Source organism: Alligator mississippiensis, chromosome 1 (assembly GCF_030867095.1).
Source record: "Alligator mississippiensis isolate rAllMis1 chromosome 1, rAllMis1, whole genome shotgun sequence".
Lineage (NCBI taxonomy): Eukaryota > Metazoa > Chordata > Crocodylia > Alligatoridae > Alligator > Alligator mississippiensis.
Window position 1 is genome coordinate 446525554 of NC_081824.1, and position 22939 is coordinate 446548492.

At 44.7% G+C, this 22939-nt stretch overlaps 1 protein-coding gene across 2 annotated transcripts in view; it reads left to right on the forward strand.

The window, feature by feature from the left end:
• The window catches only part of MAML2 (mastermind like transcriptional coactivator 2), a 285997-nt gene that overhangs the window by 178873 nt on the left and 84185 nt on the right, over window positions 1-22939 (forward strand). For both annotated transcript variants that reach the window (XM_059721137.1, XM_014611326.3), the window contains exon 2: window positions 775-2202. In XM_059721137.1, coding sequence (XP_059577120.1) covers window positions 775-2202 — 1428 coding nt within the window. The remainder of the gene's footprint in view (window positions 1-774; window positions 2203-22939) is intronic.

Consider the following 22939-nt stretch of genomic DNA (forward strand, 5'->3'; position numbering starts at 1 on the left):
TCCCTGCTCATACGTCGCCATACATAGTTGAGGGGAAAATGCCATACATTAATGGAAGCCTGCAGTTTCCAGCTTTTTATTTTCCTAGAGTTTAACAAAATAATGTATCTTATCATTGGCACTCATTTTTCAGTCCAAGCTAAAAACCAGGCCATGTATGAGAAGATATTGTGCAGTGAGTCACTTGGGCCAATGCACTGGTACTTAAGTGAAAAAATGAAAATAAACCAGTAAAAAAATGAGAACAAACCAATAAAAAGTTGCATTTCTTTAAATTATTTATGGGCCCTCTAGTGATGCTTACTGTGTTCTATATAGCTGAAACTAGCCAAATTAGAAATGTGTTTTAGTAGCAAGATCTCCACATCATTGGCATTTATTAAGTACAGGTTTCTAAACAGCAACATGCTGGGGTACTTTCATCTAGTTTCATAGATTTAATCGATTTCATAGACATAAGAGGCATTGTACTGCAATATCTATTAAACCTGATTTTTTTTTTTAATCTGTCCATAATTTCTTGTATCCAGGTGTGTGGGTTTGTGCAAGGTGGGAATTTGCTCACAAAAGTACATGATTTCCTGTACACAAATGGGGCAGGAATTGGGTGGGTGTTCACATATTGCAGTCTCACTGATTTTAACATCCTAAATGTGGGCTAATTTCCATAATATCTGGACAACAGTATCAAATTAGTGGCATCAACCTAGTGTTAATTTGACTGTGGATTGGATCTTGAATGTCATCTAATGATTTTCTTCCCCATTTTTTCAGCTCCAGGGCTCCTTGAAAAGAAAGCTGGTGGTAAATCTGTCACCTGTCAACAACAAGAGACAGAATGGTATTTCAGATAGCTCTTTCCTTGACATCAAGAGGATACGAGTGGGTGATAATCTTTCTTTGGGACAAAGCGGACATCATGTTAACAATTGCCAAAGCCAGTCGATGTCAGGAACCTTGCCTGTGGGGCAAGGATCACAAAGAAAGAGCAGCAGCCTAACAAATAATACTCAGGCTGGTGGAAATGGCATGTTTAATATGGCTTTAAAAGAGGTCAAGAAAGAACCAGGAGAAACCATGTCTTGCAGCAAACACTTGGATGGTCAGATCCCCCATGAGAACATCTTTCCTAACAGATATGGGGAGGAAACAGGGGAACAGATGATGGATCCTGAGCTTCAGGAACTTTTTAATGAACTGACTAATATCTCAGTGCCACCCATGAGTGACCTTGAGCTAGAAAATATGATCAATGCTACCATAAAACAAGATGAGCCTTTTAACATTGACCTTGGGCAGCAAAACCAGAGAGGCTCTGGTAGAACCTCTCTGCAGATGGAGAAAATGGTGATCAAGAGTGAATATTCACCAGGTTTGAATCAGCCACCTGTAGGCTCCCCACAAATAAGGCCTTCATCTGCAGGCCCATCCTTCACAATGGCCAGCACTGCCATGTCCACCTCATCACCCATTCCTTCAGTGCCTCAGAATCAGATGCAGCCGTCGCAGGTTTCTTCTGTCTCAACTCGACCATTGACTAACTGGCAAGAAGTGTCTCATGCACAGCAGCTCAAACAAATAGCAGCCAACCGACAGCAGCATGCTTTAATGCAGCAGCAGCAGCAGCAAAACCAGTCAGCCAGCTGGTCTACCATGTCTCCATCAGGACCATCCCCAGGGCCATTTGTACAGGAGAAAATTCCCAGCCCTTCCTTTCATCAGCAGCAGTTCAGCCCACAAAATTCAGCGATGCTCGGGGTACCTGTAAATGGAAATCAGTCCAAAGGGATGAATAACTATGTTTATAAACCAAACTCCACACCTCAGAGCAACCCCATTGACATCATAATGCAACAGAAGCCTCAGGACCTCAACAGAAACTTTATAAGCAACAGTCAGCCACCACTAGAGCAGCATCCTGGCAACACAAAGCCTTTGTTTCACTTTAACTCAGAGCAAGCAAACCAGCAGATGCCTTCAGTTTTGGGTTCCCAAAGCAAGACTTCTATTCTTCACTATACACAGCAACAGCAGCAGCAGCAACAGCAGCAGCAGCAACCTGCTCAGCCCCTTCCAAACCAGTCTCTTCAAAGGCCACCAAATGTCCCCTTAGCAATGCAGCAGAAGATGATGCTTCAGAAAATGCAGCAGAGCCAGCAGATCTCAGGACTGCAGTATCCAGTCTCTCAACAGCACAGACAGGTAAGACATGTTCCTTCTAAACCATAATGAAAATATTATTTCATGTATAGTGGGGAAAAAAGCTTTTCCCAGCCATTCCTCCCAGAAAGAATAGGTATAGAGAATTCCATAGCAAAATACAGTGGTCCCAAAACATTTAATATGTAACCACCTCATAAGATATTGCACAAAAAACTGCTGGCGTTCAATTTTTGTAATATGCACAGTAGATGCACACTCCACAGTCATAAGAAAAGAAAGACACATTTCTTCCAATAACAGTACACTAAACGTGTCACTGATGTGTATTACATGGATACTTCCCCATAAGGTGAGGTAAAATAATAGGGCAAAGTTAAGGTTATTTTTGAAGTCTCATTTGAATTTCCCAGCTTAGGAGATGTCAGTTGTTTTGCACTTTATTTCCATTTTCATGAAATTTTTTTTGAGATAATAGCTTTATAACATTGATTCTATGTCATCATTTTGTCTGGGAGAACAGGATTGAGAAATAACATTATTCTTAGATATATATATATATATTGACTAATTGGACAAAGCTTTTCATCTAGGAATTTTATTAATGATTTGTAAAGGAAACTGAACATTCTGACTTCTTCTGTCTACATCTACCTAGCCTCATTCTTACATATTGCTACCTTGAAATTTATTTCTAGAAAAAAGGGGGAGAAATTCTAGTCTTACATTCTTCACATAACATCAAAAGACTTGTAGTGGAACATAGGACTCTGGGCACTGGACTTGACCCGGGAGGCCCATTACAGTTCTTTATTCTGAAGGATGTAACAGTATGTAGTAGAAATGTGTTAGGACTGGAAGGGAAGTACAGTGGGGCATGAGAAATGGTTTAAATCAAAAGCTAATTTTTGAAAATGAACAATTTAATGTTAAATGCATTATACCCATAAAATAGATGAGGAATTGAGTCAGAGTGGCAGTGATTCTCCTATGCCTTGACCCTTGCGCTTGTCATTCATACTTGCTCATAGTGGATGTAAAATGATAGCATTCCTTATATGGCAGTTGCTCTGTGCTTCCTTTATTTATAAAATAGAAGGGGATAATACTTGCCCATGTCAGTGGGTTTCTGTAAGGATAAAAATAGATGAAAACATATGGCACATTCAGGTACTAAGGTGCAGAGTAGTGCTGAAATACCTACAGACCAGTGCAGAATTGCCAACTGTTGTGATATTAGCATGAGTCTTGTATTATCTAGTGGATACATGTCATTAGAGCAGACTCTTCCTTAAAACAAAAGTAAGTTTTTAGCCTCTCGGGTTATGCAACGACACTTGAAAATGTGACCTAGAGTAATCTGAAGGCTCACAAAGCAGGCTAAAAATAAAATAAAAAAATCTATATATGAAAGTCATAGGGTAATATAAGTATAAATATAGATATTTAGACTTCATGATTTTGTAACCTAATCTCATGGTTTTTTAGGGTGGCCTGATTCAAGGTATTTGACTAGGATGGATGGCAGTCTTGCAAATGAGTAGAGTCTGCTGGGCAATTTGTTAATTTCTCATAGATGGGAAAACACTGTAATGACTTATCCAAGCCTTAAAGACCAAACCTTCCCAATAAGAATCAAAAGTACTAGAATAAGAGAATCCAACAAACCTGGAGTTTCTAGGCCATGCTGGTCAGATGCAGTCTGATATTAACTATTTTTATTAAAGTTCAATTAAAATAGAAAGCAAAATATAAACAAATTTGTGTTATGCAAGTATATATATATATATATATATTTCTTTAACTCTCCCAAACTTCTTAATCAGTTAGTTTTAGGTTGCTCCAACACATCATCCTCTTGTAGGAAACAGCATCTTAAAAGGTTCTAGCAGAAGGGGTTTGGTTTGAAGGGGTTGTAGAGGGAATTGGCATTGGGAAGTCACCTTAACTGACTTTGCAGGGAGTCAGTGGCTCCTTGTGTATTTCTTTAGATTTTAACTGTCTTCACCAGAGCTTTTCTCCCTCTCTCAATAGACTAGCAGTCAGATGGATTGTAACAGTTTCTTTATTCCACTATGTTGAAGTCTCCAGCAAGCTGTTGTGTTGGCACAGGAGAGACCGGGGGCCCAGGGGGTGGGGTGGGGGGTGCTTTTGCAAACGTTGATCTTTTCACAAAATATGCAAGGCCACGTTCTGTAGAGAAATAAAAATACCATCAGTAAGTTGCTTGAAGCAGCATTAGCTTTCACAGCTGCTGCTGCTGCTAAGCAGGCTGCAGGCAGACACAGCCAGTCGAAGGAATGCTCCTAGTGGAGCATTATTACCAAATGGCAGAGGGTGAGCCAAGCAGTATAGAGGCATGAATTCTAGCCAGCTAAGCAGTATGGAGGCAAAAAAAAAATCCATCATATATGTTGTCTGGGATTTCTTCCACTTGCATTGAAAGGAGCTGCTGGGGTGGAACTTTCCCCAAATTAACTTAGCAGAGCCTAAAACACTAGAAAGTAGGGTGAGCAGGACTTTGAGAAGGGGGACTTCATGAAGCCTCTTGCCTTACAGTCTTTTTCCCTAATTCTACCTGCAGGATGTGGTAATCTGCACCACAACCCAGCACTGGAGGTCAGGTTGTGAGAGCTTTGTAGTGTGAACTCTGGTACTACCCTGCATAGTGGAAACTATCTTTTATACTCCATCATGGTCACTTTGAAGCTATGTACTATACAATGGGAAATTTCTCTAACGGCAGAAGTAATGTGTATAGTGAGACAGGATTGACCGGGGTTGGGCGTGCAGAATTTTTAATTCACTTAAACACGAGCGTTCACCTGTCTGTGCTTACAGATTCTGTAAACTCCTATTACATAGTTGTTTAACCACCAGATGCCACTGACTCCTCAGGCTGAGACAGCTTGCTGGATTTGTGAGCCCCTTCAGCTTGGCTGTTTGAGCTCTGTTGCCACTGGCAATCTCTCAATTCGAGGACAGTCTCTACCATGGCTCATTGATGTGTCTTCAGGTGGCTTAAGAGTCTAATCCTTGAGTCACAGATCTGTCTGCAGGGGATAGTACGCTGTAGGCAGGGATTTGTCTCCTTTTTCTTCCTCTGCCTTCTCTTCTCTGCTTTGAGGGCAAAACAACACTTGACTGCGAAGCAGTCTGCCACTTGATTAGAGTTGTTGCACCATTGGAGTAATTTAGCAGCCGCTCCTCCTACCTCTTGATGTTGGCATCCGTCTTCTTGAGGTGGGCCTTCAACATGTCCTTGTAGCATTTCCTGTGGCTGGTCCAGCAGAATACAGAATGTGCCATGGGAGATTTTCAACTTTCAGGGTTCTTGAATGCAAGTGATTTATCTGCAAGCTCTTGCTTGGAAGCAGATAAATCCTGTACTACTTCTCAAGAAGTTTCTGAGCACTGCTGAAGCCTTGCAGAAGGTACATCCACACTGCATGCTTCCCCTAGGTTCTTAACCATGTTTTAGCCTGATCCCCCAACCACCCTCACACAAAACCAATATGTCCCAGCCTATGAGCAAGAATCCAAGCTTTCTTGCACAGTGCAGGTATGGGTCAAAGCCTTTTCCACTTTAAGACAGGTTCTAATACTCACTTTTCAAGGATGCTGCTAAAGCCATGATAGCTGAGATCATCTTTTGATAATTTTTTGGAATGCCATCCCACAATTCCCTGAGCCCGTATGCTCTGACATTTCTATTGGTTCAACTTCCCACTTGCCTCCTATGTTCTAGAAGTTTTCTACCAGTTCATATACATCTAGTCAACATTTAGGCCTTCATTCCGCTCTGCCTGCTCCATTTTCTGCTTACTTATCCAAGTCACCTTAGAATATGGCATCCCAGTTTACTACCAGCTGGCCCAAGAAGCACACCAATGCCTTCATTTTTTTATGTGAGTACTTCAAGGAAGAGAGACCCACAATGGTAGACGGGATGAAGTACCAAGAACAGACATCAGTGCAAATCACACTGCTTGAATGGGCTCCAAGGAAGGCTTCATGACTGGATGATTTAGGACCCATCTGCTAAGGATCTCCTTGGGAGTGGGTCTTGCAAGCAGCTTGGAGAAGAACCAGCACTGGATCAGGAATCACTACAGGTAGGTGGCAGCTGCCATCTTATTATTATTAAAGGAGAAATTACAGCATGCATGAGAGAAATTACTGGGTTATTGTTAACGTGGGTATTACATGTAACAAGGTAGCCTTAAATTAAAGTGAGGACAGCAGGCACACTCATTTCCCTGATCTGTTTACTCCATCCCCACCCCACTCCCATGCAGGTGGATTCCAAGAAGGGGGAAAAAATCAAGTACTGATTGATTTTTTCATTACATTTGTAGTAATTATTAAAAAAAAATAAGTCCAAACTGACATTTCAGGTTTAGTAAGCATTGAGTGTACACTGCTAGACTGGTGGAGAGTTATATTGTCCTATGTCCCCAACTTCATAGATTTCATAGACATTAGGGCTGGAAGGGACCTCGGAAGATCATCGAGTCCAGCCCCCCGCCCAAAGGGCAGGAAGTCAGCTGGGGTCATAGGATCCCAGCAAGATAAGCATCCAGTTTCATCTTGAAGGTGTTCAATGAAGGCGCTTGAACAACCTCCGGTGGCAGGCTGTTCCAGACCTCGGGGGCTTGGACAGTAAAGAAATTCTTCCTTATGTCCAGCCTGAAACGGTCTTGTAGTAGTTTGTGAACATTCGACCTTGTCATCCCTTGGGGCGCTCTGGTGAACAAACGTTCCCCCAGATACTGGTGGTCACCCCTGATAAACTTGTAGGTGGCCATCAGATCACCCCTGAGCCTGCGCTTTTCCAGGCTAAAGAGCTCCAGGGCTCTCAGCCTGTCATCGTAGGGTCTGCTTCCATGACCTCTGATCATGCGCGTGGCTCTTCTCTGGACTCTATCAAGCTTCTCCACATCCTTTTTGAATTGTGGAGCCCAAAACTGGACGCAGTACTCCAGCTGCGGCCTCACTAAGGCCGAGTACAGGGGGAGAATGACGTCCCGGGATTTGCTTGAGAAGCATCTATGGATGCAAGTCAGTGTTTTGGTCGCTTTACTAGCCGCAGCATCGCACTGCAGGCTCATGTTCATCTTGTGGTCAATGATGACCCCCAAGTCTCTTTCTTCCATAGTGCTAGCCAACATAGCACTGCCGAGCCTATAAGGATGCTGCAGGTTTTTCTTCCCAAGGTGGAGAACCTTGCATTTATCGGCGTTGAACACCATCAGATTCTCGTCCGCCCACTTGCTGAGCCTGTCGGTCAGCCTGGATCATCCGCCTGTCTTCTGGTGTGGATGCTTTGCCCCAAAGTTTGATGTCATCTGCGAACTTGGCCAGTCCGCTTCTGACTCCAGTGTCCACATCATTAATGAAGATGTTGAACAGTATGGGTCCAAGGACAGAGCCCTGGGGGACCCCACTGGTCACAGGACACCACGATGAGTGACTTCCATCAATTACTACCCTCTGGGTCCGACCCCGGAGCCAATTTTCCAGCCAGTGGATCGTGGAGGACCCAAGGCGACAATTGGCCAGTTTCTCCAAGAGACGTTCATGGGACACCAGATCGAAGGCTTTTTTGAAGTCAAGATATATGACATCAATCTCATCTCCCTTGTCCAGGTGATAGGTCACCTGGTCGTAGAAGGAAATGAGATTGGTCAAGCAAGACCTACCCGCAACAAACCCGTGCTGGCTATCCCTTAAGATGTTGGCGTCGGCCAGTCCATTAAGGATGGCCTCCTTAATAAACTTTTCTAAGATCTTCCCTGGGATAGAAGTCAGGCTGATGGGCCTATAGTTAGCCGGATCCACTTTCCTCCCTTTCTTGAAGATAGGCACCACATTGGCCTTCTTCCAGTCTTCAGGCACTACACCAGAGTGCCAGGAATTTTCAAAGATCCGTGCTAGAGGCTGGGCTATGATGCTCGCCAGCTCCTTGAGTACCCTGGGGTGAAGATTGTCAGGGCCGGCTGACTTGAAGGTATCCAGCTTCTCAAGATGTTCCTTCACGAAGTCAGCATTAATGGAGGGCAGGGGATCACCCTCACCCAGACTTCCCGGCGCTGTAGCGGGCATGGGCATCCCATGGGGCTGATGAAAGACCGACGCAAAGTACCTATTTAATAGGTTGGCTTTTTCCTGGGCGTCAGTTGTCAGTTGCCCCATCTGGTTCAGCAGGGGTCCAACGTTGCCCCTGCTTTTCCTCCGGCTCCCCACGTATCTGAAAAAGGACTTTTTATTGTCCTTGATGCTCAAAGCTAGCTGGAGTTCAGTTGCAGCCTTGGCTTTCCTGGTCAGCTCCCTACAGGACCGGACCAGTGCAGAATAATCCTCCTTGGAGGTGACTCCCATCCTCCGTCCTTTGTAGGCCTTTCTTTTTAGCCTCAGGAGGTCTGCTAGGTCTCTGGAGAGCCAGGAGGGCTGCTGTGCCCTCTTGCTGCCTTTCCTCTGAGATGGAATAGACTTAGTTTGTGCATTGAGGATCACTCCCTTGAGGAGCAACCACTCTTCTTGAACTCCCCTCTCCCTGTGGTCACAGTCCCTTAGGGCCTCACTGACAAGCCTCCTGAGCTTGTCAAAGTTGGCTTTCCTGAAGTCAAGGACTTCCGTGTTGCTGACCGACTTGCCAGCTTTTCGGCGGATGGTGAAGGTGATCAGCTCGTGGTCGCTGTCACCCAGCTTCCCATCGATCACTAGGTCGCCGACTAGGTCATCCCCAGTAGCCAGCACCAGGTCGAGCAGCGCTTTTCCTCTCGTTGGCCCATAGACTTCTTGAGTCAGGTAGAGGTCATCCACGCACGAGAGGAAGCTCTGCGACCGCTCAGATTTTGCTGAGCGATCCTCCCACGAGATGTCTGGGTAATTGAAGTCACCCATGACAACCATGGTCCTGGAGCAAGCTGCCTCAGCCAGTTCCTGGGCAAACTCCTGGTCAAGCTCAGGACTTTGGGTGGGAGGTCTGTAATAGCCTCCCACCATTGTGTCCCCTGTGCCGTTTTCCCCACGGATTTTAACCCAGAGGGTCTCCAGCCGTCCCCCCTGGTCGCCAATATCGGCTTGCAGGGACGCGTAGCTTTCCTTAACATAGAGAGCTACACCCCCGCCCCTTTTTTCTCTACACAATCCCTCCTGTACAGGGTATAGCCATCTATACCCGTGGTCCAGTCATGGGTGGAGTCCCACCAGGTCTCCGTTATCCCTATGACATTGTAATTGTTTGCACTGAGCAGGAGGATGAGCTCCTCCTGCTTATTCCCCAGGCTCCTGGCATTAGTGTACAGGCAGGCAAGTGCCCCCTGGGGGGCTCCTTCCTTGCCCACAGATTTTACCAGGGCTGGGGCTGGGGTGGGCTCCCTTGAGTGCCGTGATCCGCTGGCTTTGCAAGGATTGCTCAGCGGGCCAGCAGTGGCGGTAGTCCCCCCGTCCCCCAACGGGCTTAGTTTAAAGCCCGGTGGAGCAGGTCAGCCAGTCTGGCTGAGAAGAGCCTCCTCCCTAGGGGAGAGAGGTGGAGACCATCTCTTCCCAGCAGCTCGCTGCCTCTCTCTCCAAAGAGCGGGCTGTGGTCATGAAAGCCAAAGCCTTCCTGACGACACCAGCGCCGCGGTCTTTGGTTGACCACATAGATCCTCCTGTCCCTTCTCAGCCCATAGCCTGAGACTGGGAGGATCGACGAGAACACCACCTGTGCCCCCAGAACCTTAAGCCCTGCTCCCAAATCCCTGTAGCGCCTCATGACCTGGCTGGGAGTGCTCCGAGCCATGTCATTGGTGCCCACATGAATAAGGAGCATGGGATAGTGGTCTGTGGGTTTGAGGAGCTTGGGGATCCTCTCCGCAATGTCCCGGATGCAGGCCCCTGGGAAGCAGCAGACTTGCCTGGCTAAGGGGTCGGGGTGGCAGATTGGCCCCTCCGTCCCCCTCAGGAGGGAGTCTCCCACAACAAACACCTTACGTTTTGTCTTGGGGAGAGCAGGGGCTGTACTTGTCCCATTTCCTTTTAAATGAAGTAAATAATACATTCTTGCTAGTGTATGTCTATGCTCTGGTCATGTGGCTAGCAGGAGCTTGTGAGCAAGGCAATGCATTATGGTGGAATAAGAGCATACTTTACCATGAGGAAGACTCTTAAAAGGGGGTTTCTTTTATTTCATTGCATAGACAAAAATATAGTATGCTGTGTGATTCCCTGGCAGGACCTTCCACCTTGGTTGAGGTCACCCAGGCCACATCCCAAGAAAACACTGAACAAGCAGGATGTGTCTATTTCCTCATGCAAAAGTTCTGGACCCATGGCTGGTCATCCCAGCTCTCCATGACAGTGTGATCCCACCAGTCTGTACTAGGTGCCCTGCATCAGAAGCACCATTTTACATATGGAGAAGCCACAGGTGTAGCAGGTCTCTCTTCTCTGGCCTGTTACCATCCAGCATGAACAAACCATCCTCCAAGATTCACCGCCACCACCCTAGAATCAGCAACTCCTGCTGCAAAGCCTGCCACCATCCCCTGTACCTTGTACATCCTAATGCTATAACTGCATGGCCACAAGCCAGAGCAGCCTGCTCAGCAATGCTGTTTTCATGGCTTGACACCAGCTGGAATAGACCAAGCCTCAGTTAAATGTGTCAGTGGCTAAGAACATTGTTTCCTGGGAGCTTGGGATGGACAGACCCTCCACACCCTGCAAACTAGATTCGAGAGCAGCTCAAGTTAGTGAATCGATAAGGCTTTGGATACATGTTATTTTGGCAATGATCTTCATGAAGTCATGGGAGATGGGCCCAGGTACCAGAGGACTGGAAAGGGCCAGTGTAGTGACCCTCTTTAAAAAAGGTAAGAAGGAGGACCTGGGGAACTACAAACCAGTTAGCCTCAATACCTGGGAAGGTACTGGACCATATCTTAGCCATTTGCAACCATCTGGAGGAGGAAGGGCTGATTATCAGTCAGCATGGATTTATGAAAAACAACTTGTGTCAACACATCTGATCTCCTTCTTTGACAAAGTAACTACTTGAGTAGATGACAGGAATGCTGTGGATGTGGTGTATCTGGACTTCAGCAAGGCTTTTGATGAGGTCCCACATGACCTTCTCCTAAATTGGAGAACTGTGGGCTAGATAAAACTACTGCAAAGTGGACAGATAACTGGCTCAATAGCTGCAAGCAAAGAGTAATTATTACCAGGTCCATGTCAGAATGGCAGGAGGTTTCAAGTGGAGTCCCACAGTGTCTGTTCTGGGTCCCGCGCTATTCAACATTTGGATAGAAAGCTCCTTGAGCAAATTTGCAGATGACACAAAACTGGGAAGAATTGTAAACACGGAGGATGTGAGCGCAATTTATATATGTCTTTACAGATTGGGCAGTTGGGCTAGAACTAACAGAATAAACTCAGTGCAGACAAATGCGGGTGTTACATCTTGGGAAGAATAATCAAATCACAAATATAAAATGGGAGACACCCAGCTGGATGGCAGCACTATGGAAAAGGATTTGGGAATCTTGGTAGATTACAGAATCAATATGACTGTACAGCGTGATTTAGCTGCACAGAATGTGAATGTGGTTCTGGGATGCATCAATAGAAGCATTAGGTGCAAGACATAAGTGGTGATAATGCCTCTTTACTCAGCATTGGTTAGGCCTCATCTGGAGTACGGTGTGCAGTTCTGGGCTCTACATTTTTAAAGTGACATGAAGAGGTTAAAGAGGATCCAGAGATGGGCAACAAAGATGATTAAGGGTTTGGAAGGCAAGTTAGGCATATTCAGCTTGCAGAAAATGCCCATGGTAGCAGTCTTCAAATATTTGAAGGGCTACCATAAAGAAAAGGAAAAGCACATTTTCTCTCTTGCTGAAGAGAGGAGGATGTGGATCAATGACATGAAGTTGCAGCAAAGTAAATTTAGAGTGGATATGTGGAAAAAACTTCTTTACTGTGAGAATAGTGAGGCAGTGGAATGGACTGTTTATGAAAATTGTGGACTCTCCGTGACAAGTTGTTTAAGAAGAGGTTGAACAGACACTGGTCAGGGGTGATCTAGGCATAGTTATGCCTGTTTTTTACCATGGGTATTTCCCATGCCTCTGGGCTCTACTAGTTGCTCCTGCTCCCCCCCAACCCCCAGGTTTTTTTCTGCTATATGTGTCAGGGTGTTTTTAAGCCTCCCCAGAGAAGTTGGCTGTTAGCTAAGGCTGGGAGCTTCAACTGGGGTGTGCCAATTCTCCTGCTAGCAACAAAGCCAGAGGTTCCTGGCTAGAGGGTCTTGCCCTGCTCAGGGTTAGACTGATTGCCATATTTGGGGTCAGAAAGGAATTTTACCCCATGGTCAGATTGGTATGGGCTATTGGGTTTTTTTCCCTTCCTTTGTAGCAGGAGATGTGGTCTTCTGCCTGGGACCTCTGAAGCATATATTGACAACACTTTATAGAAGCAGGATATTGGCTGCCATGATTCCCCTGCTTGACCTGTGGCAGGTTAGGGTATTAGGTCTATGTTGTGTCGGGATTGATTGTAGTCTTCTGTAGAATTTAGATTATGGTTGTATGGGATGGTTTGGATAGAAATAATCCTGCCTCGGGCAGGGGGCTGGACTAGACTACCTTTGAAGTCCTCTCCAGCCCTAATTCTCTATGACTTTATGTGACCAGAAATTCTTGCAGTAAGCCTTGGTTACTGCACTGCTAGTGTTAATGTAGCTAAATGGGTCTGGATCAGGTGCAGTTCTACTGTGTGACTGCTGGCAGATAGAAATAGCAAACTGAAATGTGCATGTCTAGAGCCAGTCACACAATGCAGTGTTGGGGGAAAGCCCCTCATCTTAGATTCCTGAACAAAGTTGGGGGGAGGTTGCTAGAGCTCTGATTCTGGCTCTGAGCCCAGGGCCAGAGTCAGAACCACAGCAGCCTCCTGCCTACCCCTCCCTCCCCGCCTCCACTTCCCTTCTGCAGCTTTTGCACCTCTTTACTGCCAGGCTCAGCTCAGCTCCAGCTCTGTCTGGATTCCCTCCTGGGCACAAAGCACATGAAAACTGTCCCTTGCCCAGTCAATTGGCAGCATTAGCACTGCCGCATGACCCCTGCCCGGCCAGTCAGCAGCACTGGCACTGGTGCATGGTCAGTAGGGGCTGCACTTCCATGTGCTGTGCTCTGGTAGGGAATAGAGCCAGGGCCATGTCTAACAGTAATGTAGGGGGCCGTGGGGAGCAGAAGAGGCAGAGACTGGGGAGTGGGGGGAAAAGGGCAGAGATTGTGGTTAGTGGGAAGAGAGGGGCAGAGGCTGTAGGCAGCTGGGGATGGAGGGGTGCAGGTGGCAGAGGGGGCAGGAAGGCTTCAAGGAGAAGAAGTGGAGGGGGCAGAGGGCAAGTGGGCCTCCTGGTGTGAGGATCAGAGGGCACATATGTATGTGCTTTTAAGGTGAAGCAATAAACTAAAGTGCATATCATGCTAGAATTTATTGCTCCCAGGCGCCACATTTACATGTGCACCCAGGACTGCAGCATGTTGAGCCAGGTCAAAGCAGCCCCAGCTGGCAGGGGGCCCAGGGGGTCAGCCTGCCAGCCCAGGGCTCCTCCAACCCGGCTCAGCATGCTGCGGAGAAGCTGGCTGGGGTACAAGGGTGCTCCAGTGCAGGGCTAGCCAGCAGGCAGCCCCCATACTGAGGGACCCTCATGCCCCAGCCAACCAGGGATGCATCTACACATGCAGTGCTCCAGAGTAAAAAATCCCACAGCAGGGTAATACTTGTATTTACAAGTATTACCCTGCTGTGGAGTTAATTTGTTTCCTGTGGCCTAATAGGGTGGCATGTATAAATGCAAGACATTTACGGCGGAGCTAATTAGTCTACCCCACAGTAAACATCTCGTGCAGGCGTGCCCGGATTGTGTAGACTCTACGCTCTTTTTTTCTGTGAGGGTCCACCTCACTGCTACCCTGCCCAAGGGAATGTCCACCTATTATCGACAATAATAAGCTATTAATTTCTAATGGTTAATAATTAACTCCTTCATTTTTATTTTTTTCCTGTTATGCATAATTTCTCAATGAAGATTCTGTGTTACATTATACTGGGAACTGTAGAAATACATCTTTGATCCTAAATTGTGTCCACAGCAGAATCTGGCCCTTTCATTACCATAAAAAAGAGCTGAAATAGTAGTATGGAAATACAAGTGTACATTCATGAAAGGTTCTTATAATGCCACCATCAAATAGCACTACACTTTCTACCATAAATTCACATTCTTTAGCTAAAGGAGATGATCGTTTTCTGTATTTTTCCCCCCTCCTGGTTTGAAGTTCCCAAAAAGCATGTGGACATGACTTTATCAGCTAAAGCTTGCTAAATGGAAGTGCAAGTCTTATAATTTCTCTGCCTGTCACAGGCACTTTATGTCAAACTGGAGGAGGTTTGCAGTAGGATCTGCTAATTAGATGCCTTTTGCCTCTAGGGACAAATCATGGACATGATGGAAATCGTCTTGGTTTCCTGGAAGAAGGCTGAACTGAACGGACGTTTTGTTTGTATCTCTGTTTCATTCTCTGTTTTCGTGGCAGGGACTCATCTTCCTCATTCTCTTTGAGGGTCCACGGGGTCTAGACACAACACTTGCAACAAAATTCAAAACTCTTTTAGTTTTACATTTCATATTTTGAGTGCAGAGTTCAGCCAAAGCTGTAAGAGGTTTACAGTCATTTTGCTGAACATGGACTGACTTCCGGAAAGCATGTATGGCTGTTGTTTGGGGAGAAGTTTGAAGTCAAGATTTTATTTTGTTTTGGGAAAAGATGGACTGATCACTGCAGCCTGTTTCTAGAGGCAGATTAGGGTGTTTGGGAAGAAACCCTGCAAAAACCCAGGGGTTATGATTAGAGCTGAATAACTTCAGTAAATATTTTGTAAGCTTTTAATCAGCTGTGTAGCTCATTAAATATGATTCATCAAATGATGAAAACAGGATTCAACAAAATAAGTGGCCAAATTCACCAAACGAAATATTATTCAACTAGCTCTGGTTTTGACCCAAAGCCAAGTTATACTTGGAAGTTTCAGCTGAATTTCTCACTCAGATTTTTCTTTTCTTTTCACTTGGAGGAGGGGAGAAGGGCCTGAACTCATGTGAACAGAAACCAGACTAAGTTCATCAAACCCCAGTGGACCGAAGTTACAATATTTCATACTGCTCTAGGCATGTGCTGTTGTGCCCCAGCAGCCTTATTTAGTCAGTGATTCCCAGATCTGGGGGCCAGACTGAGAGGGGGGTCATGAGAGCTTCACCCACCACTTCATATGGGCCACCAGTTGTTCCTGTTTTTATAATTTGAACTTCTAGGTGTCTTGTGTTGTCTCTTTAGCTTTAGTGGAGACAGACTGAACTCACACCATCAGAGTAAGCAGCAATGGACCCACCTTCACTCTTCTATTCCATGGACACTGCACACTTTTAATGATGAGAACTTACTGTATCTGAGAGACAGGTAGATGTTTGGGTAAGAGGGAAATACCATAAGCAGTAAATATAGTGGCTTGCCCTTATTTAAAGCATTGCTGGGAGAAGTCTTAGAGCTAATTCACACCTCTATTTTAGCCTTTGACATTTCTGATGTAAAATTTAAAAAAATGCTTCCGTGGATGATTTATATAAAAACTACTTTTCCTAGGTCTTCAGATTTACCATTAAAAACAGACATATCATACTGCAGCAGATTCAGTGGTTTTAAGTGTGGAGAATGTTTTATAAATACCTATAAAGAAGGAGGAGTATAAAGTAAATTGTAACTCCTGCAAAAGATATTTTAAATTTAACTTTGATTATAAATAAAAATATTGCTGGAGTTCCTGGATCAAAAGTAGTATGAACTACTTCCTTATCTAAGAGGAAAGTTGTGCACCATGGTGGTAGGCTAACTACTTAAATGCCTAGTTAACAGCTCCATTTTGGTTACATTTTTTCATTTGAGGACTTCTGTAGTAAATGATGAAAACAGTCATTTGAATGCATGCTAGTAACTAGCATCAGTTACGTGGGTACTCTTTAATTTATGGTTGTCAAAATCCCCAGAGAATGTTGCAAGTCTGCACGCTGCTGTGGTGTCCTACACACTCCAGTTTTGGTTTCTGTGTTTGCTGAAAGACTTGTAAAGCCACATGCAGAAAGCCATCTCCCTTTGGATGTCACACTTGAAGAGGCACCCGGGTACTGTTTGTTCCGTCAGTGGTTTAGACTTATTTATACTCAATTAGTTTGTTGCTTATTTATTTAAGACGGTTAAATTTGAGCAGCTTTTGGTCATATTGTGCTCTGCTTTGGGGACTTTAAATCCAGTTGTGCTACTGGCACTTCCTTAACTGACATACTCTTTGCAATGAAACTACTGATCTGATTCAATCCATTTCACATACTATCAGGTGCATAAGGCAATGGTTGCCAACCAGCTTGATCTTGTACCAGTCTCTTTAATTAGCTCAAATTGTTAATCTCTAAATTTGCTGTTTTGGTCCTTAGTGGGTTGAGGGGTCCTTCTGAGCTAACCTCTCTGCTAACCTCTCTTCTTTTTGCCTTGGCACTGCCAAGGCATAGCTTGTTTAGAGAGCCTGTTACCTTGTATTCTCAAAGAGTGGCCAAGGTAAGTCCACCTTCTAGCCTGTAATTTTTTAGTAGTCTAACTTGTTCTGAGAGTCATCTAAATGCTACTCTGATGCCTAATAGGTGGAACAAGACCTGGTTATTTTATATGGAAGGAAGGAAAGGGACTAGGGATTGTAAAGATGTAATAGGTTGAGAATGAGATTAGAATTAGTCAATTTATCAATACCAGTTCCTTTCTGATTTGTTCTGGAGCCTCAAGCAAATCACCTGGCCTGTGTTGGTCCCAGTGTTCCCATGTGTAAAATGGAGTTGTATCTACTTACCTCTCATAGGTGTTTGTAGGATTATTCAAATACTGCTTCTGTGGTGCTTTAGCAAGGGTCAGAATAACATAGGGCTATTATAGTGTGTATATCTGTGGGAAGAATCAATTTCCTGAGTCAATTTCCTGCAAGAATTTTGGAAAGAAAGCCTGGGAAAAAATCATCTTACAACCATCAGAGCCTGGCATGTGAAGGAGGCCTTTCCTACTTGCTTCTCCTTCATTAATCCTCCAAGAAGTGAGCCCATAAAACTTATCATACAATTTACCGTTTGTTTCTCTCTGTTCAGTTTTCTGCCTATTAATATTTGTATTCTAATAGCACCTAAAGTCCAGGAAATCAGGATCCCATAAGTTCTCTCTTCAAGGGACAAAAACACTCAAAATTAGAATTATTTTTTTTTAGTAAAAAGAACTAAACATTGTTTAAAATGTTTGAAAGTATTTTTAGGGAAGATATTTTTAAAGGGGAAAAACATTCCTTTTATTCAGTCAACATTAGCTGTAGGTGTTTGCAGGATGGGGAGGAGGTGATCCACATCAGTATAAATTGCTTCTGTTCTTACAACACTAATATTCCATTAGGGTGTGGGCAAATGCAAACAATTTACCGTGAGATAAGCTAAGATATGAAGTTAACTACTGTGGGGTAGCTGCCCATGTGTATGCTTTTACTTCATAGTAAAGGTAGCATCACTGACTCCACTTTCATTGGGGGATAAGCTACCTCACATTTAACACTCAGTAAGCATGTGCACGTGGGCAGTTGCCACAGAATATATTCTAAATTAACACTAGCTTATTTTGCAGTAATTAGTTCATGTACTGATGACCTTAGTGTGTTTTTATGGATGCATTACCATTCATGTGCCACATGGACCTAGACAGCCCAGCCAAAACTCAAACCATTCCAAAACCCTTCGCCTGCCTCATTTGCCTGGTGCAGCTATACTAAACAAGGTATCAACACACAGTAAGAAGCAGCTTTGGCTAGAAGAGCTTAGTAGGAAATGGTTGATCCTCTGGTGTACACGTAAGAGGTCTAGTCAGATGCCTGATGAATTCATTAGCGGCTGACAAGCCCAATTCGAGAGCAGCACAGCTTGTTACAAGTTTTACAGATCCATATGTTGTCTAAGTTGGAGTCCACATTTACAACATGCTTCTTTCTTCTTTCTCACTTTGTTTCCATCCCCTGGATCAAAGCTGCTTCATGTTGAGCTGCACCCAGTGCCAGATGTTCCCTCCAGATCAGACAGGATTCTGCGTGCTCCTCCCAGCTTTCTATGTTGATGTTGAGCAACTTCATATCATTATTGCATACATCGTGTTACCCTCATAGACACTGAGCGTGGCAGTGCACCCCCTATGAAAAGGTGCCGCTGACACTGTCAAAGGTGCTTGTGGGTGGTCATTGCTTGTCACACACCCACCACCACCACCACTGACACCGCCAGCAGCATCTGTGGGCAGTCAGCGATCACTGCTGTCTGCTGCTGGTGGGGTCTGTGGGTGGTCACCACCCCCGGTCTGTGGGTGGTCACTGACACCGCTGGTGGCGTCTGTGGGAGCTCACCGTTTACCACTTCCATGCTACTGCTGCCTCTGTGCCCCCCCCAGCCACTGGGGACACATGTCGTTCATGCCCATAGAGGACAACCCTGCTTTCTATAGCTGTCTTGAATCTTACTATACAAAATATTCTTGGGGATCGGTCATTTTCCATTCTGCTGACATGGCTGATCTATTGAAATATTTTCTTCTTGACAATGGTTTCTAAGTGTGTCAGTCCTGCATGTTCCAGTACCTCTGTGTTTGGTATTCTGTCTTCCCACTTTATTTTCAGGAGAAGAGCGTACTGTCTAAATAAACAGGGAAAACCTGGGAGAAAAGCAATTTGATTACCCCTGGTTTTCAGAGAAGAACTCAGGCACTATGAGAGTAAGGACCTGAGCCATAGCTCACCATAGTCCATTGGCTGCAGAAGGCTATCAGTCAGGACCTGTGGAGCTTATTCAGGGACACTCAGGAAGTGTGTGGTGGAGCAGCGTGCGCTTAAGCCAGATCCCAAGAGATCCAGAGGACACCAGCACCAGTTAGTTAGGTGCCTACTTCAGGCGCTCTGAATCCCAAGTTAATGGAAGTGCTTGTATTAGGGACCAAAGCTTTGGAGAAGGACATAGGCAGACAAGGTTCCTTGGGTGAATCTGATATCTTTTATTAGACCAACCCAAATAGTTGGAAAATAATTATTAAGCAAGCTTTCAGGTTCAAAAATCCTTCTTCAGGCTTCATCCAACTATTTGGGTTGGTCTAATAAAAGATATCAGATTCACCCAAGGAACTTTGTCTGCCTATGTCCTTAGACCAACACGGCTACAACCTACACCCCTGTAACATTGGAGAGGGACAGGAATTCAGATATACCCCTGTTCTTAGCATTTCCTATTGGCTAGCCCTAGGTATTTCTGACATGCCCTTTGGATGTGCCTGGCTTTCTTTGTTCTCTGTGTAGAGTCAAGACCCTTGTACCCATTCTGTTTGGATCATACCTCTGCGGCTAGTGGGCTGTGGTGATGGAGTATTTTGGCTCCTGGGGGTTGAATTCAAGCCCTGCTCTGGACTTCTGCAAAGGCTGATCCCAGATGATCCAGCTGTGAATGGGCTTCTGGTCCTTCTGCTGCAGGGGGGCGGGGTGGTGTCAAAGGTGGCTGGATGTGAGACTGGTCAACTTATACCCTTGTGTGCTGCTGGCTACAGAAACTGGTGTGCCTGAACCACACTGTCTAAATGGGCTGTTAGGCTCAGATGGATCTTCCTTCCTGTGAGCTAGGCTCTTAAGTTTTAGGCCATAACCAATCTTGATCTGGCCCTTAGTGCTTTGGGGCTGATTAGAAGAGCATCCAAATGTATCCAGTACATATCTGCCCTTATCTGAATTGTGATTCCAGCATAACCAGGCTTTCTTGGAACTCTAGCTTTTGGGGTCCTCAGGAAAAAAATGAGAAACAAAGGGACAGGAAGGGAAGGGAAAAGTGGCTTCTTTCTTGAAGTTTTCCTAGTTTTTGCTGGAACCAGAATAATGCATGCAAGATACAGGTTTCAAACTTTGAGGCTCAAGTTCAGAACAAATAGCATGACTTGGTTCTGGCTGCCGGTCCTTTGTCCAAACACATCTGCTCCTTCCCGGGGTTCTATCATTCCTATCATATACTTGTAAATTTACTCCAGGAATGAAAACACAGTAACTTTCACTTTGTTCTCAAAGCTGCAAATTTGTCCCTGCTGGGTGTTAATTTAACTGCTTCCAGGACACCAGCACACCTGGGAAGTGCTCGCTTTTATTTCTTTATTTTTTCACACATCTCACACATCTGGTTCTGTGCAGTACTCCAAGGCACCACACAGGAAAGGGCCAAACTTAGCATGATTAACCCTTTCTATGACCAGACAAGGAAACTGTGTGTCTTTTTAACAAGTTATGCTTGTGGGAGGTATATTTTTTTGTGAAGAAGAGAATGAAAAATAGTGGGCTGAATTGCCTTGCTAGTGTGACATGCCCAGAAGATCCTTTCTGTATTGATGCTCCCATTGCAGAAATAGGCCTGAATCTAGACCTTTGTGGAATCCACGGGGGCTGAGACAAATCTGTTGGGTCTTTCCTAGGTGTCAGTAAGAAGCAATTCTTCTTTCAGGAGTAATCCTAAGGAACTTCCCTTGGGGATGTTCACAGAGTATCCCCATCCTTTCCGTGGATGAAGCTAACCAACGAATTCAAGTTTCAAACTTTTCAGAAAAAGGGGCTTTGTATGGAATTTTCTTGCAAGTGTTGTTCCTTTTTAAATCAGTGCTGCTGAAGTGTTTTCTCACAGCAGGGAGGTTGTCCAGGCCAATGGCAGTCATTTACATTATGACAAAAACAGACTCAGCAATGTCCCTTTAATGTGGTGTTTTAACGGCTGCATTAACCATTTTTGTACTATGCTAGACCAGAACTCAGACTGAGCTAATCTTTAAATGTCTGCTTTTCTCATATCCTAGGCTAGCTGGCGTTCTGTCCACCCCCCTAGTCTGCTGAGGTCTACTGTTTGCTTGCTTAATCAGTTGCTTGGATTATTTAAGCAGTTTACTGTTCCAATAATATATTCCTGTCAATCTCATAGTGACAGTTAATTCAGCTTCTTAATTTAAAATGAAGGAATGAAGTGCCATTGTAAGCTCTCATTGTCCCATAATGAAAAATCTTAGCTCTACAGCTTCATGACTTCTTTCCTACTCGGTGTCTTTCTCCTTGCTCTCATCTCTCTCTCAGCCATTTATTGAATCGCATTCTCTCTGCTGCTCACTACTCTTTTGCTCCTGCTTCATACCACAAAGTCGGTCCCACTGTAAAATCTGTCCTACCCTGGTTCTCTCCAAGCATACAATTCTGTGCAGCTGAAACACCACAGAAGGTCTCATAACCACATGGTCTAACACATTGCCACCTTAGATGACATCAAGAAAGTAGTTTCTCAGTTGAATCAGCTGGTGAAAGCCAGAACACATCACTTTCCTTTGATTTTGGCACTCAAGATTCTTCTCATAGAGTTTTCATAGCTGAATTCTATTTTTAAGGGAAGTCAATATTGCAGACCACAAATCACAAACCTCCTTAACAAACATGAACTCTGTTTCATCAGCTAAATGGCACTGGCTTACCAACATCTCATCTCATACTAAACATGCTAACAAGTCCAGTATTTTTCACAAGCAGCAATTCACCTAGAACCCAATCCGGAGTACATTAGAATCAATGAGAGTCATTCTTTAAGTCAGAAAAGGCTTTTAATAGCAGCAAACAGGATGCAAATGATTTTTTGAAAACTAATATCCCCTAGTCTTAGTCTTTACTGAAATGCTTTTACTCATTATGGACAAAGATTTCCATTCCCAAAGGTGGTTTAATTGCCTACCTCTTTGTTTGATGCCAAATTTGCTGTTGATTTCAGTGGCAACATACCTATTAGGTGCCTACCTAATAAAAGATAGGTCCCAAAGTACTTTGCAAATTGGGGTCCTAATACCCAGATTAATTCTCCTTCCAGTAGTTTTAGCTTTAATGGAGCTGGTCCTAGATTAGTAAAAATTGGTTTTAAATATAAAGGCCACAGAAGGATCTAGGATTTTGAAAACCGGGGTTTGGGAGTTGTGACTTACTCTCCAAGGGTGACTGTGAACCTCCCAGCTTCCCCTACCCCCTTGGTGGGGAAACCACGCCACAGCAGCAGCAATAACAGCAGCAGCATCTGGGGACTTCTTTGAGTCCCTAAAGCAAGTAAGATTCTTCCTCCACCAAAGATTCTTCGTTGGCTGCTGCTGCCATGGTATAGTCTCAGCTCCTGACCGGACTCTGCACAGGAGCAAGGTGTCCAGGGCAGCTGGCAACTGGAGCACCCAGTAAATGGGTGACACAACAGAGAGGAGGGTGACTGCACCACTGCACTGTCCCTTGATCTGCTCCTGATTAAGGCTAAGATTTTTTGAGGTGTGCAAAGGGATTTGAACATGCCAGCTGTGAAGATTTGCAGTCCAAAAAAATCCCTGCATCTTCTGACTTAAAATTTCCAAACCCAATTTATTAGACCAGATTTCCCAAACATTGGCCTCACGAAACAACTTCCCATTAGCTGAGATATTCTCCTCTATAGTCTTCTTGTTGTGTGCTTCTGTGATGCTACTGAACAGAATATAGCAGCAATTCATAACCAGGGTGCCACAGCCCCAGGGTGCTTTGAGATCCTTTCAAGGCTGCCATACAGTGTTAGCACTGTTAGATGTGCAACATGATTCAC